General features: G+C 35.0%; 2 protein-coding genes across 3 annotated transcripts in view; one reads left to right on the forward strand and one right to left on the reverse strand.

The window, feature by feature from the left end:
* CENPP (centromere protein P) overlaps positions 1-12,476 on the forward strand; it is a 250,849-nt gene that overhangs the window by 91,272 nt on the left and 147,101 nt on the right. The gene's annotated exons all lie outside the window — the stretch shown is intronic.
* Positions 2,899-10,777, reverse strand: OMD (osteomodulin). Its single transcript, XM_047779294.1, has 3 exons — positions 10,446-10,777; positions 4,212-5,165; positions 2,899-3,611 (listed from the first exon to the last, which is right to left on the reverse strand). Exons 2-3 carry the CDS (start codon positions 5,149-5,151, stop codon positions 3,283-3,285), a joined length of 1,269 nt encoding a protein of 422 aa, XP_047635250.1. The 5' UTR covers positions 5,152-5,165; positions 10,446-10,777; the 3' UTR covers positions 2,899-3,282.

Here is a 12,476-nt window from a genome sequence, read left to right on the forward strand (position 1 = left end):
ACGCCATATCCCCAACCCACTGAGTGAGGCCAGGGATCAAACCCACGTCCCCATGGATACTAGCTGGGTTCATTACCACCGAGCCATTATGGGAACTCCTACTTTTTAATTATGAATGGATAATGCTGTTATGAATATTTTTGTATATGTTTTTGTGTGAATATATGTGTTCACTTCTCTTGGGTATATATTTAGAAGTGGAATTGTTGGATCACAGGTAACTAACTTTTTGAAGAACTTCCAGACTGCTTTCCAAAGCCACTGCAACATTTGACTTCCTAACCAGTGGATTCCACTTTCTGCACCTCCTCACTAATACTCATTATTTGTCTGTCTTTTTATTGTAGCCATCTGTTAACATAAAGGGGCATCTCATTGTGTTTTTGTTTGTTTGTTTTTCTTTCTTTTTTTTTAGGGCCACATCCCACGGCATATGGAAGTTCCCAGGCTAGGGGTCAAATTGGAGCTGCAGCTGCTGGCCTACACCACAGCCACACCAGTGTGGGATCCACAGCAGTGTATATCCATGTCTGCAACCTACACCACTGCTTACGGCAATGCCAGATCCTAAACCCACTGAGTGGGGCCAGGTATCAAACCCAAGTCCTTATGGATACTAGTTATGTTCATTACCGCTGAGCCACAGTGGGAACTCCTCTCATTGTGATTTTGATTTGCATTTCCCTAATGGCTCCTCAGTAAGTTTTAAATTGTTCTGGGTGAGAAATAGGTTTTTTTTTTCCTTTTTTCCTTTTTTTCTTTTTTTTTTTTTTGTCTCTTGTTTCTTGTCTCTTTTAGGGCCTCACTTGCAGCATGTGGAGTTTCCCAGGCTAGGTGTAGAATCAGAGCTTTAGCCTCCGGCCTATGCCAAGCTGCAGCAATTTGGGATCTGAGCCATTTGTCAGCAACCTACACGTCTGCTCATGGCAATGCCAGATCCATAACCCCCTGACTGAGGCCAGGTATCAAACCCGCAACCTCATGATTCCTAGTCAGATTCGTTTCCACTGCGCCACGATGGGAATGCCAAGTCTTCTTTTTTTAATCTCCTAAAACACCCACAGTATTTTCCACATTATTAGCTTATAATAAATGTTTAAATTGTAACCCTATTTTTAAAAATGTCCAGAAAGGCAGAGGTGATTCTTAAAGTTTTTCTCCTCTTTTGAAGGTGTGTTTTACCCAAGTCACTAGCATTTTGCTCTTACCTTATCCCTCACACCTGTGTCTTATAATGTCACAGGTGCCCATATACAGCCTCTTTGACTTCACATAGCTAGGCCCTACACACCAAATGACTTGATGAATGTTAAATAAATGAATGGAGTGTTGTTTGTGGTCATTCTGGATTGTTGAGCTTATCCCTGAGGACAGGTGAGTGGTCTGTATTTGCTAAATGCTAATAGCCTACTCAAAAATATGAAGAGCACTAGAGGCTTCATTTTAAACTGTCATCTCCAGAAAAACAGACTCACCACTAGAAAACTCCTTCTGAAATATGGTCTTACCTGTCTGGCTTTTTGACATACTGTTTAAGTTGTTATTGTTTAGTGGGTTTCCTGTTTAGACAGTTCCAGATTTGTGTTTATTCCTTATCTGAGGAAGTCTATGAAATGTTAGCCTAGTAAATTAAGAAAGTTCATCATAGCAATTACATAATCTTCATTCTAAGGCATACTTAAAATGCTTCAAAACAATAGATTAAATAATACGTGATTTTTTAAGACTTTAAAGAAGATGTAAAGCCTGTCATTCAAATTTCAGAGGAACTGTATTCAATTTCAGTACTGTGTGAATAAACATTGGCTGATAAAGATATATATATAAACACACATAAACATATACACATATGTAAAAATACATGTTTTTAATATATTATGCTAGGAAAATAGAAGTGTTTAATAATGTTAATGTACTTTCTTATGCTAAATTAACTTAACCTTGTGAACAAAGGAGTTCATTATTAGCAAATCTTAATGTAACCAAGACCTTTCTCTAGTGAATTTACTGTAAAAAAACATTTATCCCAGTTAAAATGGAACATAATAAAGATTGTTTTGTACAGTTGCTGAAATTTGCTGAAATATGAATTGTGATAAGATAATTTGGTGTGTTTTAGTTATCCAAGTACGAGATTAAAATTTTGTTGTTTTGGTGCTCTGAGGGAAAACAAAACTTGTTGATTTCTTGAATTTGTATGCCTTGAATCTTTAGTGTGATAACTTCTTTTGAAAATCAAAAAAATCATTCTCTGCTCTAAATGGTAGGGCCAGAGGTAGATATCATGGTGATGATACCTCAAAAGCAGGTGTGAAAGCTTTTCTGGAGATCAGGTCAAAGAAAATAGTCTGTTTCTTAAATGCCTAGTCATTAATATAATTTGGTGTTTAAACACTATACTTGTAGTGATTCAAAGCACATGGCTTACAGTTCTTAGCTTCTAACACTACTTTCATCATGCTTAGAAAAATTACTATTGAGAAAAATGGCACACTTGCTTTTTTTTCCCCTTTTTATGACTGCACCCATGGCATATGGAAGTTCTCAGGCTAAGGGTCGAATTAGGGCTGCAGCTGCTGGCCTACACCACAGCTGCAGCAACACCAGATCTAAGCTGCATCTGTCACCTATACCACAGCTTGCAGCAACACTGGTCCTTAACCCACTGAATGATGCCAGGGGTTAAACCTTTATTCTCATGGACACTATGTCCAGTTCTTAACCCTATGAGCCATGAGCCAGAACAGGCACTTGAGCACACGTGCTTTGTTTGTTTTTTTGTTTTTGTTTTTGTTTTCGCTTTTTAGGGCCGCACCTGCAACATATGGAGGTTCCCAGGCTGGGGGTCTAATTGGAGCTAGAGCCTCTGGCCTACACCACAGCCACAGCAATGCAGGATCCAGGCTGCGTCTGTGACCTACACCACAGCTCACAGCAACGCCAGATCCTTAACCCACTGGACGAGGCTGGGAATTAAACCCACAACCTCATGGTTCCTAGTGGATTTGTTTCCGCTGCACTACATCCCAGGCATACTTGCCTTTTTTGTCAACATGGTGATAATTTTATGTCTAAAGTGTAATATTTGATTCTCACTTGTCATTCTAACTACATTTCTAAAGACTAGTGTAATCTAATGCTGTGTAATGATGCATATGTTATCAGCAACTAAATTCAATCTGATCTTATACCAATACAAAACTGAGATATATTACTATGAGCTATGCATGTTTAGTTAAATTTATATTGAATAATAAGTTTTTATGAAGTCATAATGTATACTTATATGGTTTCTTGCCATTCTTGACCTCCATAATAGTGAGGGTCCACGTGTTCTTCTGATCCTTCTTCCTCTGGGCCTTCTTGATGATCATCATGATCTTCACTATCAGCATCATCCTGAAATCTCCTGAAAACTTGGGTCTTCAGTTGTATTGTTTGACCATTAGTGCTTCTTTGTTCACCATAATAAATAGTGTGTATATGAGGAAAGCAGAGTAAAATGTATGAGCTTATTGGCTCTTTTAGCTTATTTTGGTCCAGGCGAATGTATGTTAAATGGTGGTAATGCAGGGGGTTAACAGATGGACACATCACTGTGACATTTATATCTGAAAAATATAAATTAAAAATTAATCCTGCTGTATTATGCCCATAATCCTATATCAGATTGTATTAAAATGTTCATGGAATATAGTTTTATTAATTAAAATATTTATAAGTATAATTAGGTTTAATTAATTTTACAGTAATCAAATAATAAAATGAATAAAACTAAGAATGAATTTTATATTATCAAAATAAATGATGGCTTCATTGACTATTAAGTAATTATTTAACAGGTGGCCGAAATAGCTCAGTTGTTAGACTGAAGTAATTAAGTATTAAATAATTTATTTAAGTACAAAATTCTTAGTAGAAACAATCTCAAAAAGAGAAAAGCGAAAATCACCAATAGTTCCACTACTCAAGATCTCATATTTCTTTACATACTCTACAGTACTAATTCTCAAAAGTTAAAGTTGGTAATATTTAAGACAAAAGACTATAAACTTTAGAGTACATCTTTCTCTGGGGACAATTTCTGCCATTTCCCTAACTAGCTTCAACCATTTTTAGCAGTGTGTAAAGCATAGATTTTTAAAGATTTGTTCCTCAAAAGGTAAAATGCTGTTCTTTCTGCCTTTTAAAAATAATGAAATATTACGTACTTTCGATTTCATTATTTTCTAGGTATAAGTGTTCTAAATTTCTTGGAATATAGAATGCTTGCTTCAGTTTGTTGTGTCCAACATTGAGCTCTACAAGGTTGGAAAGATTAAAAATATTACACGGGATGTCTTGTAGTTTGTTGTGTGACATTCTTAGAGCATGAAGTTTTGGAAGTTCATTGAAGTAATTTTCTGGTATAGAAGATATTGAATTATTTTCTAGAGACAGATACATTAGTGAAGAAGGCAAACCAGGAGGCATTGATTCTAATCTGTTATTACATAGGTTGAGCTGCATTAGTTTTTCCATTTTGCCAAGGATTTTCTCTTGTAACATAGAATCATCAATTTGATTATAACAGAGATCAAGCATGGTCAGGTTTACTAGCCCATCCATGGCATTTGTCTGCAGTCTGGAGATCTCATTGTAACCAAGAAGAATCCTTTCCAAAGACTTGGGAAGAGGAAATGGAAATTCTTCTAAATTGTTATGGTGTAGATGAAGTTGTAGTAGATTTGACAGTTTGGCAAACACACCATGATCCATCTTTTGAGATTTAATTTTGTTGTGGCTGAGGTTGATTTCTTTAAGATGAGTGGCATTGATGAATGAATCTGCAGTCACAGACTCTATTTCATTGAACTGAAGATAGACTTGTTGAATGTATGGTGGAATATTTGGGATAGTCTTGAGTTTGCGATTATCACAGTACATTGATGATGGAAAGTTAGGTGGACAGAAGCATTCACTGGGACAGCCTAAAGTATGCTGAGGAAATGGAACTCTGTAGTCTACATTTTGACTAAATTGGAATTCCGGTTGGTAGACATCATCTGGTTCTTGGTCATAATCTTCATCCCACTGATAACTTTCATATTGACAATATACTTTGACTCCAAGAAAGAAGAGAAGGACACACACTGGACTTGAGAAGCCCATGTTCCTTTTTTGTCCTGTTACAAGGTGAAAAGGAAATGCATTATGGGACAAGTGAGGGAAACTTAGAATAGTTCTTATATTAAACCAATAATTATATAAAAGGCATTAATATCTATATCTATATTGAAATATATAAAAGAATTACAGAATTAATGAGTGATGCCCAGACCAAATTTAAAGTCTAAGAACCAGTAAGGTAGTATTTTTTAAAAAGTCACATACTGCATTGAACCAGACTAAGTAACCATCTTTTAAGAGAATCTCAATTTGTCTTGCTTACTACACTATAGATTTATAATGACAGAATAAAACCTCTCCACCCTAAAGCTGAGTGCTATTTCCACTATAAATGCTGGGTGTTCTCACTGAGTGTTTGGCCCCTTCAGTGATGTTCACTGTCTATGAGAAGAGAGACCCTACATTTTAGTTTCTTAGGAGATTCTTAATTTTAACTGAAAATTTCCCAGGACAACTTCTGCTTGCTGATGCTCTTTTCTGCTCTGTGGAAGCAAAACATTCACTTTTATGTGAAAGCTTAAAATATTAAAAATAACTATTATGTTTCCTCTTAGGATTTTTTGTCCAAGTCTGTGACTTCAAATTTTCCTTGTGAAATAGTTTCCAGAATCCAATTATTTCATCTCTGGCTCTGTTTGAATAACTACTTTAAATCCCAAATGCAGTATTTACATTCTACGGTGTTTTAGTTTCTGATAGATTATTCTATGCATTTTTTCATTACCTTCCTAGCTTCTTCCACAAATATTTTTTAATTAAATTTTCAGTGTGCAGATATTAAGAACACACTGTCCTATCTCCCAGGAGTTTAGGTCTAGTGGAGAATCAGATATGTAATACAGGGAATAGAAGGATATATACAGTAGGATCGTAAAGGAGGGAGTGCTCAGCTTGATAAACAAACAATTCACAATTGTACTGAAATACGAAGTTGTAGTGAATGGTGGATTATGTGTACTGAATGAGAAGCCTGAAAATACTAATTTGAGCCCTATCACTTATGATGGTCAAGTCACTTATGTCTGCCTCTTGCCTCATCAGTAAAATGAGAATTGTAATTGCTTGCCTGCTTATCTCACCTGGTAGTTGTTAGGGTCATAAGTGGTTATGAGATATGCATATGAAAGTGTTTTTCAAATTGGAAAGTGATTCAAATGATGTAAGTACATATTCTGGAAAAAGTTTTTAAAAAATCATACCTCTTTTATTCTGAGGCCATTTTTCTCTACCCTCTCATCCAGGGCTTCATGAGAGAAGTAATGACCTAATATATCGTTGTATATAATGAAATGACTTACCTCCTGTTGATCTAGAATGATACTATTTTTCATCATTGGGATAATTGAATAAATAATCACTTAAATTGTTTTCTCTAACAGAACCACATTTGTGAAAAGCTTCCCTAGATCCTGACATCTTAGTTTCATTTTCCTTGTCAGAAATTTAAAAATATAAAATATAAATATTGTGTGTATTTGATATTTTGTAGTTATTCAAGTAAAGTCGGAGACACTTGATCTTTTTTTCTTTAATGTGATTTTCTCCAGTCTTCGGTACCATTCCCTCCTGTGTACCTACTTGATGGACCTTGTCTGGTCTGTGTACTGCACCTGCACACTGGCGCTACAACCCTTCACCTGCTGACCACTGTCTCCTATCTTTCTAGCTTACTTCTTACTGTAGTTTCAGTGTGACATAAAGCATATTGATCCTGCAGATTTTTCACACCCCTCCTCCATAACTCTCAATATACTTGGGTCCTTAGCAAGCTAGACCCCATTGTACGTCATGGCCATCACTACTTTGCACATGCCCTAAATTTGCTGGCCCCTTATATCCTTATACTCTTCTGGTAAACTCCAGCCCTGGTTACTCCAATTTTCTACCTACACATGGCCTAACCTATGTAGGTGAATACAATGAGAGAAAACAGGACCACGTCAACTGGTCTCACTTTAAAATTATGACCACTCAAGCGCTACCCCCTTATTCCATTTATTTTCCCTTTTTCCTACACAAGCCTCTAAAACCTCAGTCCACATTGGTTTTGCATGATGAGTTTGCTTCCTTTTTCATCAAGTAATTAGAATAAACAATCATTCCTTTGGTATATTTTCTTCTATTTAATCTTATCTCTGCCTACAGAAAATGCCAAAATAGTAGTGTTTTGATCTTTTTAAACGATTCTGAGTTTGAAATTCATAAAGTTTCCTTTTGCAAATCTAAATAGACTCTATCTATTACTCTTTCTTATCTGTGGGATTCATGGAGAACATGGCATTTGAATTAGATTTTAAAGGAATATGAGGGTTCTCACAGAGAAATAGGGAAGAAGATTTGCTGATAGAAGATGAGCAAAAACATGTAAGCAACAAAGTGTGAGATGTTTGGGAAATGGTGGTTAACTGCTGAAGGAGCAAAATAGGACTATTACAGCTTATCTGTACCAGAGCCCGGGTGCTTAAATGGTGACCTCAGAAACTTGTACTCTGGAAATGAACATGTAGTTTAACGCATTAATACACTTGAACCATGATCTTCACATTGTGGTGTTCACGCACAAAGTAAGATACAGTCCTAGGAGGAGGTAAGGAGTGGTGTGGTCTCATCCCAAAGGGCAGTGTTTGATGCTGACTGACCCAGATGGGGGCTGGGAAGCTCCTAGTGAGTATGATTTAGTGTGTTCTTTTTCACCTGCTATAATTAGAGACTCTGTATTAGGTGTTGTGTGTGGACATAATTTAAAAAGCACCTTGCAAATATTACTGGCAATTTAGTTAGTTTGATTGGGTTACTTTGTTAATGATTGTCTTGGATTTTAGGAGTGAGGCACTGTGCTTGGTGGGGAACACAGAAATGAAGACATGAAAACATGGTCCCTTCTATAAAGAGCATATAGGCTAGTGTATAAGAGAGGCACAACACAGTGAATCATATTCTCAGGCAGAGGGAAATACACTTTGCAGCCAAGACACCAGTGGCTTAACCCTGCTTGGGGGAGACAGGGAAATCTTTGCAGACATCATTTGGCCAAGACTTTGGGAAATTAGCAGGAATGGGTATAGAACATCCTTCCTATACATATTACTCTCAAGTTGATAATACTTTATGTATTGAATTTATAGTAGTTTATTATACTCATTATACTATAATAAATCAACTTTTTTAAAAGTTCATTTAAAGTACTACACCATGGACTAGGGCTTTGCCCTGTCCCTGAAAGATCAAAGTAGAAGCAAAGAGGCAGATCTCTGCAGCTATGCAGGGTCAGGCCAGGCGTGGGGGTCTCAGAAGCTGATCAATAAATAGTTAAAATTCATCAGAACTCTGAATTTTATCCTTATGTTAAGAACATCAATAATCATCAGTTAGTAAGGTACATTTGAGAATTAAAGTCTTAAATCTGTTTTCAACAATTATAAGAAACTATTGGGGAAAAAAGGAGACCTGGCTGATACTTTTGGTTCAGCACTTGTCTTTACCTTGGAATCAAGAACTCATGATGAGGGCTTCTCTGAAAATAAAGGTATTCTTAGTATTGTATGGGTTTGGTCTTCTTGGCTACCTAAGATAAAAGGTCTTTCCCTAAAGGCAGTTTCTCTTCCATATCTGAGCTTATCATCATTGTCCTCATCCATTGAGGACCTTTGGCCTGTAGCTCAACCTTGTCCAATCCCTTTTGATTAAGTGCAACTTTCTAGTCTGAAATCCATCTCATCTGCCTCAATGTGCTTATTATTTTCTTTTTTTTTTTTACATTTAAAAAAATAGTTGATTTGCAACATGCTCGTTGTTTTCTCTTCCTCTTACCCTTCCACTTCACCCCTGATAATGTTCCCTGTTACAAGGATATCTTCTTTTTATCCAAATTTTTCATTCAGTTAATCTCTTCCCAGCCATTTGCTCAGCATATTTTTTTATTATTCTGTCTTTTGTGTTTGACAATTTATTCCTGTTTCCTACAGGATAACTCACAGCAAAACATTATAACTCACTGTCAATCATCTCCATTCCGAGCTTTGATTTTTGACAGAGTCTAGTATGATGCACAATGAGTAAGTGCTCAAAGATTTGTTGAATGAATGATTGAATTATTAAGTTATAGATTACATCTTTTTAGGGATGTTCGTTGCTACTAATGTTCATTATTTTTAGGCATTTATTTCACCACAATTATTTCTCTAAATGAACATAGTCACAAAGAATGTAGCTGTTCTCTGTTCAATGTCATCACAATATACTGTATTCATTTTCCTACTACCTTGTTTAGTAGAAAAGTGACATGTGAAAAAGAGAGTTTAAAGCAAAGTAAAACAAAGCAGGTTTTAAATGTGAATTTTTCACATTATTGCTAAAAAATTTCTATGTCATAACATTTCTCTTACCCCCCCTCCCAAAAAAAGTACTTGTGCTTTCATCAAGAAAGTTTTGATTTAAATTCCTAATCAAAATGAGATGAAACTTTGTTCTGGAAAGTTTAAAGTACTTAAAAGCTTTATAGCATTTTATTATTTTAAAGACTTAATTGTTTTAATTGGTATGCCATAGAAACTAAAATATAAGAAAGCAAATATTAGTTTATGAGTCAGCATTTTTTCCAAAGCAGAAAATTTAACTCTGTAGAATATAAGTTGTGTACATCACTGTTAACACCCAACACCTAAGAAAGTAAGATTATTTTGCTATTAAAAATATGAGTCTCAAAATTATTTTTAGCTATAATACATTTGAATCTTAATTAATTTAAATTCAAAAACTAGATCCTTCAGTGCTAGGAGGGTACTTGTTTTTTGTCTTTGAGAAAAAGGCAAAAACATTGTAATATCAGGGATTTGGTTAATAGAGAAATTTTAATAAAATTTCTAGTAAAATTCTTCAAATACCTATCTTCTCTACAACCGGAATCTAGCATTGCTCAGATATATGGCTCAAAGGCATTTTTCCGTATTTTGTCACTTAAAGATTGAGAGAGAAAGAGAAAGAAACAGAAAGTTATTCCATTAACCTGAGAATCTTTCATTCAGAGTAATAAATAAATAAATAAATAAAGATATATTGGGTAAATCCCAAGTTAGAAAATTAAATTCACTATATTATACCTTTCCCTGAATATTTTGGCTGATCAAATTTTAGTGTAGCTTTTTACCAGATATTGCTTATAAAACTGTGCATTTATGATGGCTACAGTCTATTTTAATGTTAAACAAGTCACATATACTTTGTTTTTAACAGTAGGAATATTTTCTTAAAAATTAAAAATTATTTTATCATCATACCTGTTGAGTTTGCTTTAGTTTTCAGGGGTTGATGAGTTTGCAAATCCTTTAAATGAATCAGAAATTCCTTAAGTCTTAAACTGAGTCTCTTAAAAATCCACAGTAACTGTGTGTCCAGGCAGGGCTGTCCCTTGAATTACTATAGCAATTTAAGCAAAATAATCTGCTTGGAAAACACTTGGGTTGAATTAAAATTATGCATTTCTTTTCATTATCCAAAGCTTTCTGGACTCAAATTAAAATGCTTGTGTTCTTGGTCAGATTTATGTGGCTTACTTCTTTCTCTCCCCCTTAATTTTGGTTTGAGGTGTGGCAAGAATTTCCTCTAATATGAAAGGCAAACAGAACTAAATGAAACAGCTTGTACTGATTACTGTTTTTATTTTCATTTTCATGCCAAAGAATTCTTCAAATTAAGGTCCACTCTAACATGGAGTTCAGTGTCTTGGAATTTTAAGGTGGAACTCAGAGTCATATTGAGATCCGGGTTGTCTGATACCTTCGGTTCACACCAGTGCTTCCATTTATTAAGACAAGGAACCAGGATTAGAACCATGCAGCATTTCACATCTAGTATATTTTAAAAATGAAAGAGATTGTCATTTGTGACACATTAAATATATAACTTTTCCATACAAAAAAAAATTTATACCTTCTCAGTGCTTTCTCACCTTCCTCCCACATACTAACATGCCTTCTAATAACCTTTGAAATAAAATTAATCTCTTAGTTATGGAATTCACTTAGAAGGTATATTTCTGATTTGTCTGTTTTTAATAGTTAAAAATAATTTTATAGTATTGAATAAGGTGGAATTAGGAACTTCTTTTGATCAACTCTTATTGCCTTTCTTTTGCAGATGTAGAAAATTTACAGATTTCACTGAGCTGTCTCTCCTGAAGAGTAGGAGTTAGCTACTTATATTTTAATACTAATTTCATATTTTAAACAGAGAGTTCTTGTGCTCTTGGCAATGAACTTTGAGTTCATTCTTTGGGAGATTCTTTCAAGCTTGTGCAAACTAATAAGGTAAAGTGAATCCTAGAATTTGTTTTGTTTCCTCAAAATAGTATTTTCCATTAGGTTTTTACAAAGAATTAACAAGATTATTTTGTTATATTTCAGATTTTTAAAAAGTGAACAGGGTTTCAAGAGATGTTTTGGCAGTATGTAAAAATCTTGTCTATTACTTGAGACAGTGGTATGTGAAACGTGGCTGCTGTATTTGGGCCAAGATTTCATCATGTTACTGATCTTTTCCGTATGTTTCCTATTAGTGTTTGTTCATAAACCTCAGCCTTCCACACTAAGAGAGCAAATCTGTGTGCTTTTTCCAAAAATTATTCTACATGCCCTCACAGTTCTTTTGGAACATTAATTTAAAATTAACAACTTAATTTTTATTTAATTCTTCATTTAACTCTGTGATTTGAACTTAGGATAGTGATTGCTGTTCATGTTCTTAACAAATGTGAAAGTATCTATCAGTAGATAGATAGAACACTCTGAGTCAAAAGTGTCTAGGAAGTTTAAACAAAGTTGATGGTGTCCAGGAAGTTTAGGTTGGCAGGGGGTAGGAGAGGTGGTTCAAGTCAGGCCTCAGAGGAAAAATAGAAGCTGCAAGTGATTGTGACATTTCATTGTTTTCATTTGGTGTTTATAATTGTGGCATTTAGGAAGTGAAGTCAATTGAATTGGTGAAAGTCTTGGTTATATTCTACCATTATAATTTGATTGAAGTAAATACAGTATCTCAGAGCTGAATTACTAGTGCTAGCTAGGAAAGGTCTGACTGAGAGCCAGTAATTGTGGTTATAAACCATAAATCTTTTTAATTCATTTATGTATTCAGCTAGTATTTGTTGAGCACCTACTTTGTTCAAGGCACTTTTAGGTGCAGAGGACTCAGCAGTTAGAGTCTCTGTATTCATAGAAGGGGAAGACAGAACAACAGCAACATATGTCATGTTGTGTAGAGTGCAGTAGAGAACAAAGCAAGGTAGAGGGTAAACGGGAATGAGGACAGGGTGT

The sequence above is a fragment of the Phacochoerus africanus genome, chromosome 5 (genome assembly GCF_016906955.1).
Source record: "Phacochoerus africanus isolate WHEZ1 chromosome 5, ROS_Pafr_v1, whole genome shotgun sequence".
Lineage (NCBI taxonomy): Eukaryota > Metazoa > Chordata > Mammalia > Artiodactyla > Suidae > Phacochoerus > Phacochoerus africanus.

What these genes read in the sequence shown, in the direction of transcription:
- OMD (XM_047779294.1), bottom strand. Translation starts at nt 5,151, where the DNA reads ATGGGCTTCTCAAGTCCAGTGTGTGTCCTTCTCTTCTTTCTTGGAGTC. An exon ending in AGAAAATAATGAAATCGAAA is followed by an intron (nt 3,612 to 4,211) that starts GTACGTAATATT and finishes TATATTTTTCAG; the next exon opens with ATATAAATGTCACAGTGATG.